The 14438-nt window shown below is 43.6% G+C and overlaps 1 protein-coding gene across 3 annotated transcripts in view; it reads left to right on the forward strand.

The window, feature by feature from the left end:
* Positions 1–4101: 4101 nt before the first annotated feature.
* Positions 4102–14438, forward strand: part of SNX14 (sorting nexin 14) — a 60910-nt gene continuing 50573 nt past the window's right edge. The window contains exons 1-4 of one of the 3 annotated variants that reach the window (XM_050894934.1): positions 4102–4199; positions 4341–4461; positions 5330–5406; positions 5519–5597. In XM_050894934.1, the coding sequence (XP_050750891.1) occupies positions 4357–4461; positions 5330–5406; positions 5519–5597 (261 nt within the window). In that variant the 5' untranslated portion in view covers positions 4102–4199; positions 4341–4356. The remainder of the gene's footprint in view (positions 4200–4340; positions 4462–5329; positions 5407–5518; positions 5598–14438) is intronic. The other 2 variants (XM_050894935.1, XM_050894936.1) reach the window with 2 other exon arrangements.

Genomic DNA, 14438 nt, shown 5'->3' on the forward strand with positions numbered 1-14438 from the left:
TTTTCTTCTTCTTCCCAATGGTACATTTTCCCAAATGGACCTTGCTTGTCCCAGTGACATTCGTTAGCGCTCCTGAGCACCTCTCTGGTTTGCCCAGTATTGTTCCTGTTGGGCATACTAAACTGGCCCTCTGGAAACTGTCTCACTTGAAATGGGTTCTTTTACTTGAATTTCCTTACCAGAACAGTCTCCCTGCCTTTTTTCCCCATGCAAGTCTTTGTTTTGCCTGGTGGCAGTCAGTGACTTCATGGCTTCAGTGCTGAACACAGCCTGGTAGGTATTTTCAGGTCTTCTAACTGAATTGTATTTTATAGTCTCTTAAAGAAAGTAATGAATTTTGAGTGGCCTGTTTTAATTGAAACCCCTTGGCCCCTCCCCTTCAACTTCAATTGTCTGCTGAATCTGTTTCTAAAGAAACAACAAAATTTTTAAATCCGTGTAATGTCAGTTGGCAATTCGTTCCCCCACAGTTGCGGAGACCAGTGATCTTTCGAGAAGTATGTCACCCATCTTTTTTTAAACAATTTCTCCCTTCCACCTGCCGTTTTGCTCCTTACTATTCTGGAGCAGCTGAGCTCCCCCATTCTTCTAGAAGACAACCTGTGTGGGATTTTATCCAGGAATCCAAAGCCCCTGTCGCTGTATCCAGCAGGTCCTTTTGGCCCCAGGTTATCATCTCCTCATCCAGTTTGCTTTACTCTTACAATACTGAGGGTTAACATATGGTCCATAATGGGGCGGTCCAGGAAGCAAATTTAAGAACCTGCACCAGCCGCTAGCAGCACACATTCCCATACAGCTGACAAGCACAGGTCCGTGTGGGTGGTACAGGGAGTTGACTCCCAAATGCCATAAATCTATTAGCAGTTTACTAACTCATTAACAGACAAATCAATGTGACTGTATCTATAACAGTAAAGCTAATTTTGGTTACCTAAGTGCTAATAATTATCCTCCTACCCAAACCAAACCAGAAATGTGTATCAAATGGTCGGCGTGTACTCTTCCCCAAAGTTTCAGTGTTCCTTTAATACAGAAAGGCCAAACAGCACTACTAAATGTCAATTTTCACCTTATGTTTATAAAGGAAAATTAATTCCTCATTGGGTAAATACGAAGGATTGCATTATGTAAGTTAGCCTGGGCAACTGTATCCTTGAAAAAGATAAATATGTAATGCCTTGAAAAGAGCAAAAGCAGACATGCAGAGTAAATTAAATGCAATCAGCTGGTGAGAATCTGTGTATTATGCTTCACTGCCTAGTCTACTAAAACAAGTTTTTTTTAAGCTAAAAAAAAAAGCACTTTGGTAAATGGAATCTCAGCCTTATAACTGATATTATTCAGCCAATAAATGTAGCTTTATATTTTAAGTTATGTTGAAGATCTACACAAATATATTTTTGAATGCTAGAATATGCAATCTTCTGTTGCTATTTAAAAAAAATAAAAATGTGGAGAACTGACCCCGTAAGACGACTTGTACGATCAGTAAAGATCCTTTTACATTTTAAATATTAAAATAAAATCTAGCTTTCCAAAGTAACCCAGTCCTGGCTACGTTGCTTCAGAGGCCATCTCCAGATGCACGTTTTCCTCTTCAGTTCTGCAGTTAACCAGAGAATCTTCCTAAGAACTTACGTGAAGAGAGAAAGACTTGCTATTGCTGGGGAATGGATAAAGTTCTTATTTCTCACATAAAATCAACACAATTTTGAAAAGCTTGCTGTTGTCAATATTTCACTTTTGTTCTTCTATGCTTTATTTTGTTGGAAAACAAACGTCAGCTATGTCTTTCAGTGTAGCAGAACAATCTGAGTAGTCACAGGGGCAAAGGTTACAGAGGGTGATCGGCCATGCTAACACTGCTCTGCCAGCAGAGCAGGACGGGATAAATCAGGTGGTTGTTGTGTCTGCCCAGCAGACGTAGTCTGTGAATTCAAGGAAATCACATGGCTTCTCAGATGATAAAGTACAATTAGTGCCGAATGTGGCAATTTTACACTAAATAAACATAATCCTGAACAATGAAGCTACAAATTAAAGCAATTTAACCCAGAGTGGAGAACACAAATGGAAGCAGAAGTTTGACTTCTGTTCCTGCTGGTTTGCTGTGCAAGTCACTTCCTATGTTACAGGTATGTGATGCTGTGACATCTTTATGAAATATTTTAAGAATTACAGATTCTTAGAAGTTATTCCTTATTAAGCAAAATAAATGACTAAAAATCACAAGCAGTAAAGCTGAGGATAAAGTAAGCAGGTAGCAAAAAAAATGTATCTTCTGAGGAAAATTAATTTCCCCTGAATAGACTGTATGGAGATTTGCTGTGTGTATGCACCTTGTTTGTTTTTTTTCCCTAATAGAAAACACATGGACTGACATGAAATAATACTGTGCAGATGCTCTTAAAAGAAATTCAAGCTGACCCTGGGCTTTTGCCAAGCTCTCTGAGAAAGGTCAACATACTGAAGTCAAACTGCAGCATTTCACCTGCTCTAGAGGTCAAGGGAAGTGTTGCATAAAGTGACAAAACATCTGAGCAAAGATTCTGAAAGCTATTTTCAGCTTTTGATTTCTAGATATTGACTCACCTTCCAAAGACTGACTTTTCCTTAACAGCGTTGTTGCAGGGTTTTCACTGAAGATTTGTAAACACGACTCTTCTGAACAGAAGTATTTCATATGCACTCACATACCCTTTGCCTTAATATGCCTGTGTGGGGCTAGTGCAAGTGAATATAAAAGGCAACAGCAACTTCTCAAAACAACTCAAAGCAGGCACTTCTTGAGCAGGGCTTTTTCATATTTGCAACTTGGAAGCCCCTCTATCAGCAAGATTTCCCAGAAATTGTTTAAGCACTTTTATTTTGTCCATTGACCTAATCTTCCCATAACCAGTAGTGTCATTAACATAACTTTGAGCTTCCTAAGACTGAATAACTACAGTTGCTGAAAACATTCAAGCAGTTTGAAAGCTTGTGATGTACACTGTACCTGAAGGCAGTTATTCGTGTGAAGTTGGCTTTAAATTGTTCTCACTAGCAATAAACTACATTCCAGAATTAGTATATTTTCCATGTCTTAACCTTGTGTACTTACTGATGTTAAGGAGGGGTCTGTTAGATTTCCTACCCTGTTCCTTTTCTTTACAAGCAATTGGGGAGTTTTGAGAGGTGTTTATACGGTTTTAGTTCAGTCATCATCTAAATATAGAGCATTTAATCAGATGTAGCAGTTTCTGGCTGCTCAGCGCTGGGAGCCCCTGTTCTCCAGAACCTAAGTATTTATAACTAGGTAAGCTTTCTGTCATCAGAGATCTTCTATTTACAGGGCTTAGCACAGTATGTTACACAGCAGAGCTCGAAATGCCACCCGAGCGCGTCACCGGAGGGCTGCTGGGAGGATCTCTCCGGGAGCCGGGTGCTCCCCCAGATCCGACCAACCTCGACCCGGCTTGCGAGCTCGGTCCTCCTCCGCTCCCCCTCTCCCCTCGGAGAAGCGCCAGCCGCGGCCGGCCTTGCCGCCGCTTCTCCCCGCCAGCGATCGCCATGCCCCGGGACGCTGCAGCGGGGCCAGCAGCCGCCGGGGCCCGCTCCCCACCCCCTACCCCTCCCCACGCCCACCCCCCCCAACACCCCCCCCGCAGCAAGGCTGAGGCTCCCGCAGGCCTCGGGGCGCTCCGGCCTCAGCGAGGCTGAGGCTCGCCGCGGCCCAGGGCCGCCCACCCCCGCCCCGCTCTGGCCCGGCCGCCTCAGCGATGCCCGCCTCCCACGAGCTGCGGCGCCGGGGTAGGGGGGAAAGGAGGGGCGGGAGCGCCCGGGCCCGGCAGCCGCACCGCGCTCTTATGGCCCGCGGGGCCGGGGCGCCTCACCCACCTCCCACCGCCGCCGCCACGTCGGGCTGCCCCCCTCCAACAACATGGCGCCCGCGCCGCCGCGGCCGCCGGCCCGCCCGACGCCGGGGCCGGCGTCACGTGGCCGGCGTCACGGGGCCGCCGGGACCGGAAGCGGCGCGGCGCGGCCCGGCCTCCCCCTGCCCCGGCTGCCGCGCCGGCCATGGGCTGGGTGCGGGCGGCGGGACAGCGGCTGCGGCAGCGGGCGCGGGGCGCCGAGGTGCTGCGGGAGACCTGCCGGCAGTACCCGCTCTTCTGCTGCCTCCTCCTGGGGCTGGGCGCCGCCACCCTCCTCCTCAACCGGTAACCGGGCCGGCCCCGGCCCAGCCCGGCCCCGCCGGGAGGGCTGGGGCGGGACGGAGCGGAGCGGGGGAGTCGGGTCGCGCGCAGTGTGGCACTGGTACCTTGTCATGCGGTAATATTTCCTTCCTGTTTATTTATAAGGTATCTTCACGTTTTAATGATCTTCTGGTCATTTGTGGCTGGTGTCGTCACCTTCTACTGTTCATTGGGACCGGATTCTCTCTTGCCCAATATTCTTTTTACAATAAAGTATAAACCCAAGGTAAATATGTCTGTTAACATTCTTGTGCTTTCTTTAAATTTGGTAAGAATTTCTATTGGGTAGCAATTCTTGTGTAATTCTAGCTGCCTTCAGAAATACTACACATCAATACAGCTCATATTCACCAATTGATAGATGTTTTTTAGCAAATATACAATGATTAGGAGTTTGGATTCTTCATACATTTCTGCATAGTCCTATCAAATCTATGTTTTGATACAACTTTTGATAAAAAAGCCAGTTGTTGGGAGTGTTCATGAATGTTGTTTTCTGCTTCACTCATTTTTCAGTTTAGGCTTTTGAGTAGCAAGCAGTTGAGAAATTATGTAGTTGTATTCTCTTTTATTGCGGCTTTTTCTTTTCTAAAGATGCTCTTCCTTTGGCAAGACAGTGCTAAGTCTTCTTTGCTGATTGTAGTCAAACTTCTGTAAGTGGTACTGCATTTCAAAGAAAAAAAACATTCCCAAAGGAAATTGCTGTTTTCTAACTTAAAATGGTTTAATGTAGAATTTCATAGGACTAGAAACGTTATAGTTACAGTCGTTCAAGGGTATGAGTAAGGCAAGTTTTGTAGAGAAACCAGTTGGTCAATTATTAGACCAACTGATGTACGGGGAGAAGACTGGAGATGTGAAAGGGTATCTATCACCTCAAACTTTGTTTTAGTAGAAGCGATTTTTCTGTTTGGTTCAGTTGTTTCTCATACCGTGCATTGTTATCTTGTTTTCCTGCTGGGAGAACAACTTTGTCTTTATGCTGTTCAGTTCTCTGTAATTGTATACTCTAAAAGAAAATTCACGAATGTATCAGTATATTAAGAGAGTCATCATTTTGAAGAATGTAAACTTGTCAAAATATCTTCTCTTAGCAATTAGAATTGCCGGAACTATTTCCCCACGGTCACAGTTGTGCTGTATGTGGCAAGGTCAAATGCAAGAGGCACAGGTAAATTAAATACGTGGCACCGGTAAGCTTAGTATTTCTTACATTTTGCACATAGCAGTAGGAAACTTTCAATTAAATCTTCTTACATCAACTTTTCCATGCTCTCCTGCAGACCTACTTTGCTTCTGGAAAACTATCAGCCATGGCTGGATCTGAAAGTGCCTTCCAAGGTTGATGCATCACTCTCAGAGGTAATTGCTGCTTCATTTCTTTAGTACCTTGAAATTCAGCGACTTTTTATTACATATCTCTTAGATCTATTACTTCTGGTTCAGTAGACAGTTCAGATGTACTTCCCATGTATGTTAACCTGTTCCTGTAAAAGGCAAATCAAAAGAATATATGCTGGGAGCAGAGAGGCGAGATGGTCTACTAGTTAACACAGATGTGACTGTTCCTGTAGTAGTGCGCCTAGAACATAGAAGAAACGTCTACGTAAATTGGGAAGTATATAGGAAAGAACAGTTAGAATTGAACATGCCTGATTCTCGAAAAGTTAAGGATTTCAGCCTGCTTAGTTTGTTGAAGTGGAGGTTAAGAGATGATTTGCTCCAGCTACAAAATTTCTGTAATGCAGATGATAATGTGATGGTAGCTATTTAAAATCATCAGACAAAGCTGTAACAAAAGCTGTCTAAAAAAGAAATTGGTGGATTTACTCAAAGAAGAATAGCATAAATACCTGTTTTTTTCATAAGATTGTAAATCAGGAATTTTGTTTTCTTCTTTTCTCTTTAAGAAGAGCTATCCAAAGAGCAATTTTTCTTTGGATTTGGGTTTTTTTTTCCTTGAGTGGTAATTGATGAAATATATTGGCAGCTAAATAGATAATCTTTTGTCCTTTTTTAAAGCTAGGAAAATACGCAAGCACATATGTAGCTTAATCTCCATTTATTTAGAATTCCAGCTTTGGAGTTCTATGGTAGGAGGATGAACAATTGGCATGTCAGAAGCAAGAAGATTCTTGCGTGTCAGCGCTCGCAATTAACGACATGGTGTATGAAGTCAAAGCTGCATGTGTTTGGGGTATAAGCTAACACTTTAATTCAGCTGTGCATGATGGTGTCCCGGGCACGGCCCACAGCGAAAGTAGCAAAAGAGTGAAAACCTTAAGGGAAGGGAGGGACGGACAGTTGAGGAATGGTTTTAAAAAAAACACAGATAACAACTTGTTGACTTCCTTTGGTTTAATGTAGTGACTTCCTCTGCAGTTTCAGAAGCAAACATTTATTGTTTTAAAATTACTTAATGTATTAATTTTTTTTTTAATAAGTTGGGGCTCAAGTGTATTAAAATTACATTGCTGAATATAATTTGAGTAGGCTTATTTTTTTTAAACCTCTTGTTTTAATAATAGAATGTAAAATAAATGCTTCTGTGCATGTAATATTTTTAGAATTTTGGGTAGCAAATAGCTGTGACAGTTTACCAAAGGATGTGGTAAATGCTGAAGAACGGGAAATTTTCCTGTTTAGCTTAAATGGGAATTTAATGCCAAAGTTCTTTGTAGTATGTTATTCATAAGACATACAAGTAGATACCATAGTTATCTTCTAAGACTGATCTTTAAAATGTGTTGCTACACATTGGGATTTTGTATTTGATTGCTGTTGCTGTCGTTCTGCTTTTACCAAAGTGGTGTGGGCTTGTCTTTGCTGTTTCTTTTTACTTCAGTGGCAGGTCCCTGATCCTGCTTTATTTGGCAGCGTAGACATGGCTTCTGTATATCTATGCCGTGTTTCTTGTTCCTTTCTTTTCTATGGGTGCTTAACTAGAGGGACGTACCAGACCCGAGTTCTGTGCCTTCCTGGGGCAGTGAGGCAGGGTAATCATCTTTGATGGACCCAAACAAACAGTCTCTTTGAGCCACCATTTTCACCTGTGTAGGATACTATTTGGAAGGAGAAATCTCATTGCATTGTTCCCCATTGCAACTCTTCTGTACTGGTTAAAAGGGTAGCAGGGGTTCTGCCCGCACCGTATTCCTCTTGACCCATCTGCTCTGGGGATGCAGCATGTAATGGATGCCTGGAATTGGATAGCCTGCTTCGGGTTGGAAGGAGAGACTGTTCTTTTTTTTTTTTTGTGGATTAGTCATACATTATAGGGAAGCTGATACAGTGAGAACTGAATTAAGATTAATGAGATTCTTAAGGAGTGCAGAGTGCAGCCTGCATCTGAAAAGCAGATTCTTCAAATGCTTGGAATAATTCTGGGATTTTTTTATTCTGGATTAGTTTTTCTAGTTCTTCCTTTGCAGGTTGAAGAATTTTGGCAATGTTCTCATTTCCAAATGTTTCTAATTTGAATCAGTTGTATAGTCTTTAAGCTTGTGTTTTCAAGTGCTTACAGAATAATTTAATACATACTCGAATAAGAAGAAATCCAAGTTTTTCTCACAAGTATGGATTTTTCTCTTCTGGATTGTGATGACAGTTTGTCTCACTTTGCAAATTCTTAATCTTTTGCAGCCTTGTTTTGGTTATCTAGCTGCAGTACATGGTTTAGAACAGTAAGAAAAACCTGTGCTTGGACTTTCCTCCCCCGTTCATTTATGTCTATTATTATAGTTGAACTCTAAACTGCCTCAACTGTGCATCTATCGATATTTGATAGTTTGGGCTGTATCCTGTGCAGAAATAGTGCAGTGACCTAAGTATAATTTTGTTTCCAGTTTCTAATCCATTGTGCTTTATGTTAGTTTCCCTAATGTTTTCTTTCTTTTTGAATTAGGAAAGATATCTGTTGGTCAGTTTTATGTTGTATATAATTTCAGGTGCTACAGATTGTATAAGGGAGAATTTAATTCTATTATTCAGTTAATGAACTCAGCTCTTTCAATACAGTCTCATTTTTGCTATGTGAGGGATGGTTGCAAGTCAAATCTGCGGAAAGCTGCTCAGTTACTCTTGATCAGCATCATGAAAGAAATGCCTTAGTGGATCAAGCTGCTGTCTGTTGATCTCACAAATTTTTCTTTAATACTTAAGTTTTCAGGTTCTTGACCTGATTATGGGACCAGAATTTTATCTCTCTTTTTTTTTTTTTCTTTTCTGAAAGTAAGAATTGGACAAATGCATGACAAGAAATCAGTTATTGTCTGAATGTGCTCTTTGCCAGTCCTGAACTCTCGTAGCAGCACAGTGGCCTGCATGCTTTCTTATTGGTAATAGCTTGTTCTACCCTCAAGAAGTGCTCTCAGCTATCTAGTTGTACCGTCTTTTAAGGCTTTTAAAATTGTCTTTGTGGTTTACTTATCAAATCCTTGCTCCTTTCCAATCTAATTCGGCCTGGTAGTTCTGACCTGCTGCTGAATCATTCATCACTCAGCTCTACAGTTCCTCCTCCTGACAACTGGGGTCTGTTCTATGGCAGTCCACAGAAAGCTTGTCTCAGCAGCAAAGACTGACTAGCTTGCAGTGTTGCAGTGCATGCTAGAAAATAATTTCTCTTTGTTTTTTCTTCAGCTGCTGCTTATATTGCTACCTGCTGCATTTGGTTTTACACTTGTAATCTCTTTCCAATTCAAAACTGCTCACACATAGTAGAACCGCTCATTTTGCAAAATGCTTGAAAAATAGGTAGGCTTTAAATGAAATGACTCATCATTTGTATTTAAAACTGGAGAATAATATATTACAGGCAAGGAAATTGCTTATCATTAGCTGTCATTCTTTGAGATGTCCTATCTACTCTGTTGGGATGTGTGTGTAGTGTGAGCAGTTGAGCTTGAATAATATTATTGGTGTTGCTAGAATGGAAGTGGGTACACATGTCCTGCTTTCCCAGTGCTTTATGAAAGTGCGGTGGATGATGTGACAGGTTTTTTTCTGACTTACAGAATCACACTGATACTGTCTGGAAGGCTCATAGGGTTCATGGGAAAACTGTATGGACTGTGTGCTTTGAACGCCAGTTACTGGCAGTCAGTTGCCTATTATTCCTTGAGTGCTTACATTTTCCAATATGGATGATTTCACACTGTAACTCTCTTTTTAGCTTCAGTACAGCACCTTGGTGCAATGGAGCATCATACATAACTGCCTCTGCCATGCCATGTGTTTAGTAAATGTGCAAATAGGGACTGCTTTCTGTGTGTCCAGGATCAAGGCATTTTTTTATTAAGGCCATATAGATAACTTGAGTTCTAGTAGAACATGTCTTGACCTCCGATATTGGGACCAGCGATATGTGGACTTCAAGTGCATTTTGAGTTAGTTGTCTGTCTCTGTGCATGCTGCCTCTGGGTCTTTGGCTAGTGGGATTATCTGCATGGCATTGTCCTGTGGAAGCATTGCCATAAAGCCCTTACAGTGTGGCTGCGGAAGCAGGAGATAACAAAAGAAACACTGGCAAGTCTGCGAAATGGTTCAACTGGGAGTAAGTTACTACGAACACAGGATGAATCTCAAGGAGACCTTATCCAGAGTGGGATGGCTCATCAGGTCTTGCATCTTCCCTGCTTTCCTTGCTGATTTAATAGCCACAGGAAGATGATTCTCAGAACCATGCGTGTTTGGCTTAGCTAGCAGTAAGAATGAGATCTCTCACTGTTGGAAACAATTCTTCTAGTAGCTTTAGAAGCCTCTGGACTGTAGGCGAAGAGAGTGCCAACAAGTTATATTAGCATCTGAAACACAGAAAGGAAGCCTACAGAGGGTGGAAGCAAGGACAAGTAGCCTGGGAGGAATACAGAGAAATTGTCTGGGCAGCCAGGGATCAGGTTAGGAAAGGTAAAGCCCTGATAGAATTAAATCTGGCCAGGGACGTCAAGGGCAACAAGAAAAGCTTCTTATAGGTACATTGGTGATAAAAGGAAGACTAGGGAAAATGTGGGCCCTCTCCGGAAGGAAATGGGAGACATGGTTACCCGGGACAGGGAGAGGTACTCAACAACTTTTTTGCCTCAGTCTTCACCGGCAGGTGCTCCAGCCACGCTGCCCAAGTCGCAGAAGGCAAAGGCAAGGACTGGGAGAATGAAGAACCGCCCACTGTAGGAGAAGATCAGGTTCGAGACCATCTAAGGAACCTGAAGGTGCACAAGTCCATGGGACCTGATGAGATGCATCTGCAGGTCCTGAGGGAACTGGTGGATGAAGTGCTAAGCCACTATCCATCATATTTGAGAAGTCGTGGCAGTCCAGGGAAGTTCCCACTGACTGGAAAAGGGGAAACATAACCCCCATTTTTAAAAAGGGAAAAAAGGAAGACCCGGGGAACCTACAGACCAGTCAGCCTGACCTCTGTGCCTGGCAGGATCATGGAGCAGATCCTCCTGGAAACTGTGCTACGGCACATGGAAAATCAGGAGGTGATTGGTGACAGCCAACATGGCTTCACTAAGGGCAAATTGTGGCTGACAAATTTGGTGGCCTTCTACAATGGGGTTACAGTGTTGGTGGATAAGGGAAGAGCAACTGATGTCATCTACCTGGACTTGTGCAAAGCATTTGACACTGTCCCACACGACATCCTTGTCTCTAAATTGGAGAGACATGGATTTGACGGATGGACCACTCGGTGGATAAGGAATTGGCTGGATGGTCTCACTCAAAGAGTTGCGGTCAACAGCTCGATGTCCAGGTGGAGACCAGTGACGAGTGGTGTTCCTCAGGGGTCGGTATTGGGACTGGCGCTGTTTAACATCTTTGTTGGAGACATGGACAGTGGGATTGAGTGCACCCTCAGCAAATTTGCTGACGACACCAAGCTGTGTGGTATGATTGACACACTGGAGGGAAGGGATGCCATCCAGAGGGGCCTTGACAGGCTAGAGAGGTGGGCCTGTGCAAACCTCATGAAGTTCAACAAGGCCAAGTGCAAGGTCCTGCACATGGGTCAGGGCAATCCTAAGTACAATTACAGGCTGGGCAATGAGTGCATTGAAAGCAGCCCTGTGGAGAAGGACTTGGGGGTTTTGGTTGACGAGAAGCTCAACATGACGGCAACGTGCGCTTGCCCAGAAAGCCAACCGTATCCTGGGCTGCATCAAAAGAAGCATGACCAGCAGGTCGAGGGCGGTGATTCTTCCCCTCTACTCCGCTCTCGTGAGACCCCACCTGGAGTACTGCATTCAGCTCTGGGGCCCCCAACGTAAGAAGGACATGGACCTGTTGGAGCGAGTCCAGAGGAGGGCCACAAAGATGATCAGACGGCTGGAGAACCTCCCTACGAGGACAGGCTGAGAGAGTTGGGGTTGTTCAGCCTGGAGAAGAGAAGGCTCCGGGGAGACCTTATAGCAGCCTTCCAGTACCTAAAGGGGGCCTACAAGAAAGCTGGAGAGGGACTTTTTACAAGGGCATGTAGTGATAGGACAAGGGGTAATGGCTTTAAACTGAAAGAGGGTAGGTTTAGATGAGATGTAAGGAAGAAGTTCTTCACTGTGAGGGCGGTGAGGCACTAGAACAGGTTGCCCAGAGAGGTTGTGGATGCCCCATCCCTGGAAGTGTTCAAGGCCAGGTTGGATGGGGCTTTGAGCAACCTGGTCTAGTGGAAGGTGTCCCTGCCCATGGCAGGGGGGTTGGAACTAGATGATCTTGAAGGTCCCTTCCAACCCAAACCATTCTGATTCTATGATCTGATGAACTGAAATTGCAGTGACACAGGCACTGAAAGCCTGATGGACAGACTTTCAGTCCCAAAGTAGTAGTCATGGATAAAGAAAGCTCTTTGAGTACACTGTCTTGTGCTTGAAGGCTGTCCACGTGCACTTTCCACTCCAAGTGGAAGATGGTTTGTTGTTGTTGCTCTTGATGGGGAGGCACATAGCAAAAGTGGAGGAAGAAAGAAAAGGGATCCTTTAATAGATGCACAGTATGGATTTTTCCGCAGGCCTTTGCCTTTGAGAGGCACTTTTTTGAATGACTCTGCGTTTGAGCCCTGGAAGAGGTTTATTTTGTTAGAAACTCTGCATGAACAAAAGTAATGTTGCAACACCTGCGAGACTGAGATTTGTATGGAGTGATTTGGTGGTTCATATACTGGCAATGCTATGGAAGGCATCAGGGAAATTGTTTTGAGTAGTTTGATTTATTGCTCTTAAGGCCAATGGTCTGTGTTTGCTCACTGGAGCTGGATGTGATCTCCCTCCTGTTGTCTGAAGATTAACTTCCAAAGAAGATTCTCTGGGATTTCTTGATCTCTTCTGGACTGGGAAGTAAAGCATCTGTTGTCATCTCCCCCCACCCTTCTACCCTGCTCTTAATGGAAATACAAGATTTGGGGACACACACACGAAATTTAGCTTACCCATCCATCATCAACACATAATCATATTACAATTTCAAGATCTATCACTGCTATAGCACATAGGGGTAGGAGAAAAGACATTGATCACTTTGTATGGTCCACAACACAGACATCTAAAGTTATCCCAAACTGGAAAACATCCCTTCAGAGAGATGGTGAAGGAACAAAATTTCTCCTTCACCCTTAAAAACAAAGGGAGGAAAATCACTGAAATGGAACAATTGCAAAAGACAGCATCTTATCAAATTTGAGTAGGCGATATTCTTAGCAGTGAAGACAGAAAAAGAGTGTTCATCAGCTGCTCAAGTCTGAAGAATTGAGAGGAATTAAAACGGCTGTGATGTGCATTTTACTGAGTGTGCTTTTATAATGATGAGTAGAGCAGAGGCATGTAGTGCCCTAAAGATAGTATAAATTTAGTAAGTCTTGAATTCTTGCAGTGCATACAGTGTGAATGAATGTAGCAGCAAATCTTGTAAGAAGAGTAATACTTATTCTCATAAATGACACTTGTATATCAGCTGTTACATTCAGCTTTCCTTTCAAACAGATTTTACATTTTTCTTTGAACACAGTGGCTGCTTCTGCAAAACCTTTCCTTCTATAGAATATGGCACAGGAGCCTCACGTAGCAACACACGTATTCTGTCTTACTACCCTGATCAGCATTGATGCTGCCAGGGACAAACTGATCTCTAAAGCAGTGATTCAAATTAAGGGATAGGTTGCAACTGGAGAAGGTAGTACGGAGTATGTCTTGGGGTTACAGTGAAGGAGGAGAAATCTCAAGAAAATTTCATCCTTGTTTCTCCTTCCTCATGTTTGTTTGGTTGGTTTTTTTTTTTTTCTTTCTTGGCACTGTCTGACGTTTCCCCTTCCCTTCAGAAGTTTTCTTTTTGCTAATTGTGGTGCAAAGACTGTAACAGTTACTTGGAACTTTTGTGTAGGTGTAAGGAGAGGGTGTCAAAGCTGCAGTCTGGCTAGCAGTACACCTTGTGTATATGGTGGTGGCAGCCCGTTGATTCAACAGGGACTGTCACCTCCTCTGCCTCCCTTCCTTCTGTGACATTGAAAGCCAAGCTGAACCAGGGCATGCCTGTGACATGGCTGCAACAGCACTGGTTCTTCCTGATTAACCCAGGTTTTCTGGCATGGAAGAGGCAACCACAGGTGTGATCCGTGAGAAACAGGTTTGATGGAAAGCACGGAAAAGATTCTCCTACAGAGATCCATGTAGGTGGGATATACAGGGGCTAGGAACAGGAGGGAGAAGGCTGTGAGGATACATGTGGGACAAGGATGTTGGGAAGTGCTTTGGTTGGGACTTCAGGAGGTGGCTGGACCATAAGGCAGGCTTTGTTGAAAGCTGTGGTGCAGGATGTGGAGAAAGGAGAATGGCTTTCCTAGGAATTGCTTTTTAGGATTCTTCTTTTGCTTTCTTTGTGAGTGGTGAGCATACAGGATTAACTGTCCCACTTTGAGGGTGGGGGAGAGCTGGAAAAGGTGGAGATTTGGATGAAAAAGGATGGAGATGTGTGTAAGTATAGGATGGGTAGCTGTGCCTGTGGACACTCCACACTACATCAGGAAAGAACAGGGACTGGTCGGAAAAATTAGGGAAGGGCTGTTTGAGGTAAGATTACTTTTTTCATAGCATTCACCTAACAGAGTGGCCACGGCACTGTGCTTCTTGTTGTCGATAGTACTAGTGGCAGCCGTTTTACACTGATATCTGATGAAACCATTGCTTTGTTGCTATTTGCCCAAAGTGCTGGTTATTATGC

The sequence above is a fragment of the Gymnogyps californianus genome, chromosome 3, assembly GCF_018139145.2.
Source record: "Gymnogyps californianus isolate 813 chromosome 3, ASM1813914v2, whole genome shotgun sequence".
NCBI lineage: Eukaryota > Metazoa > Chordata > Aves > Accipitriformes > Cathartidae > Gymnogyps > Gymnogyps californianus.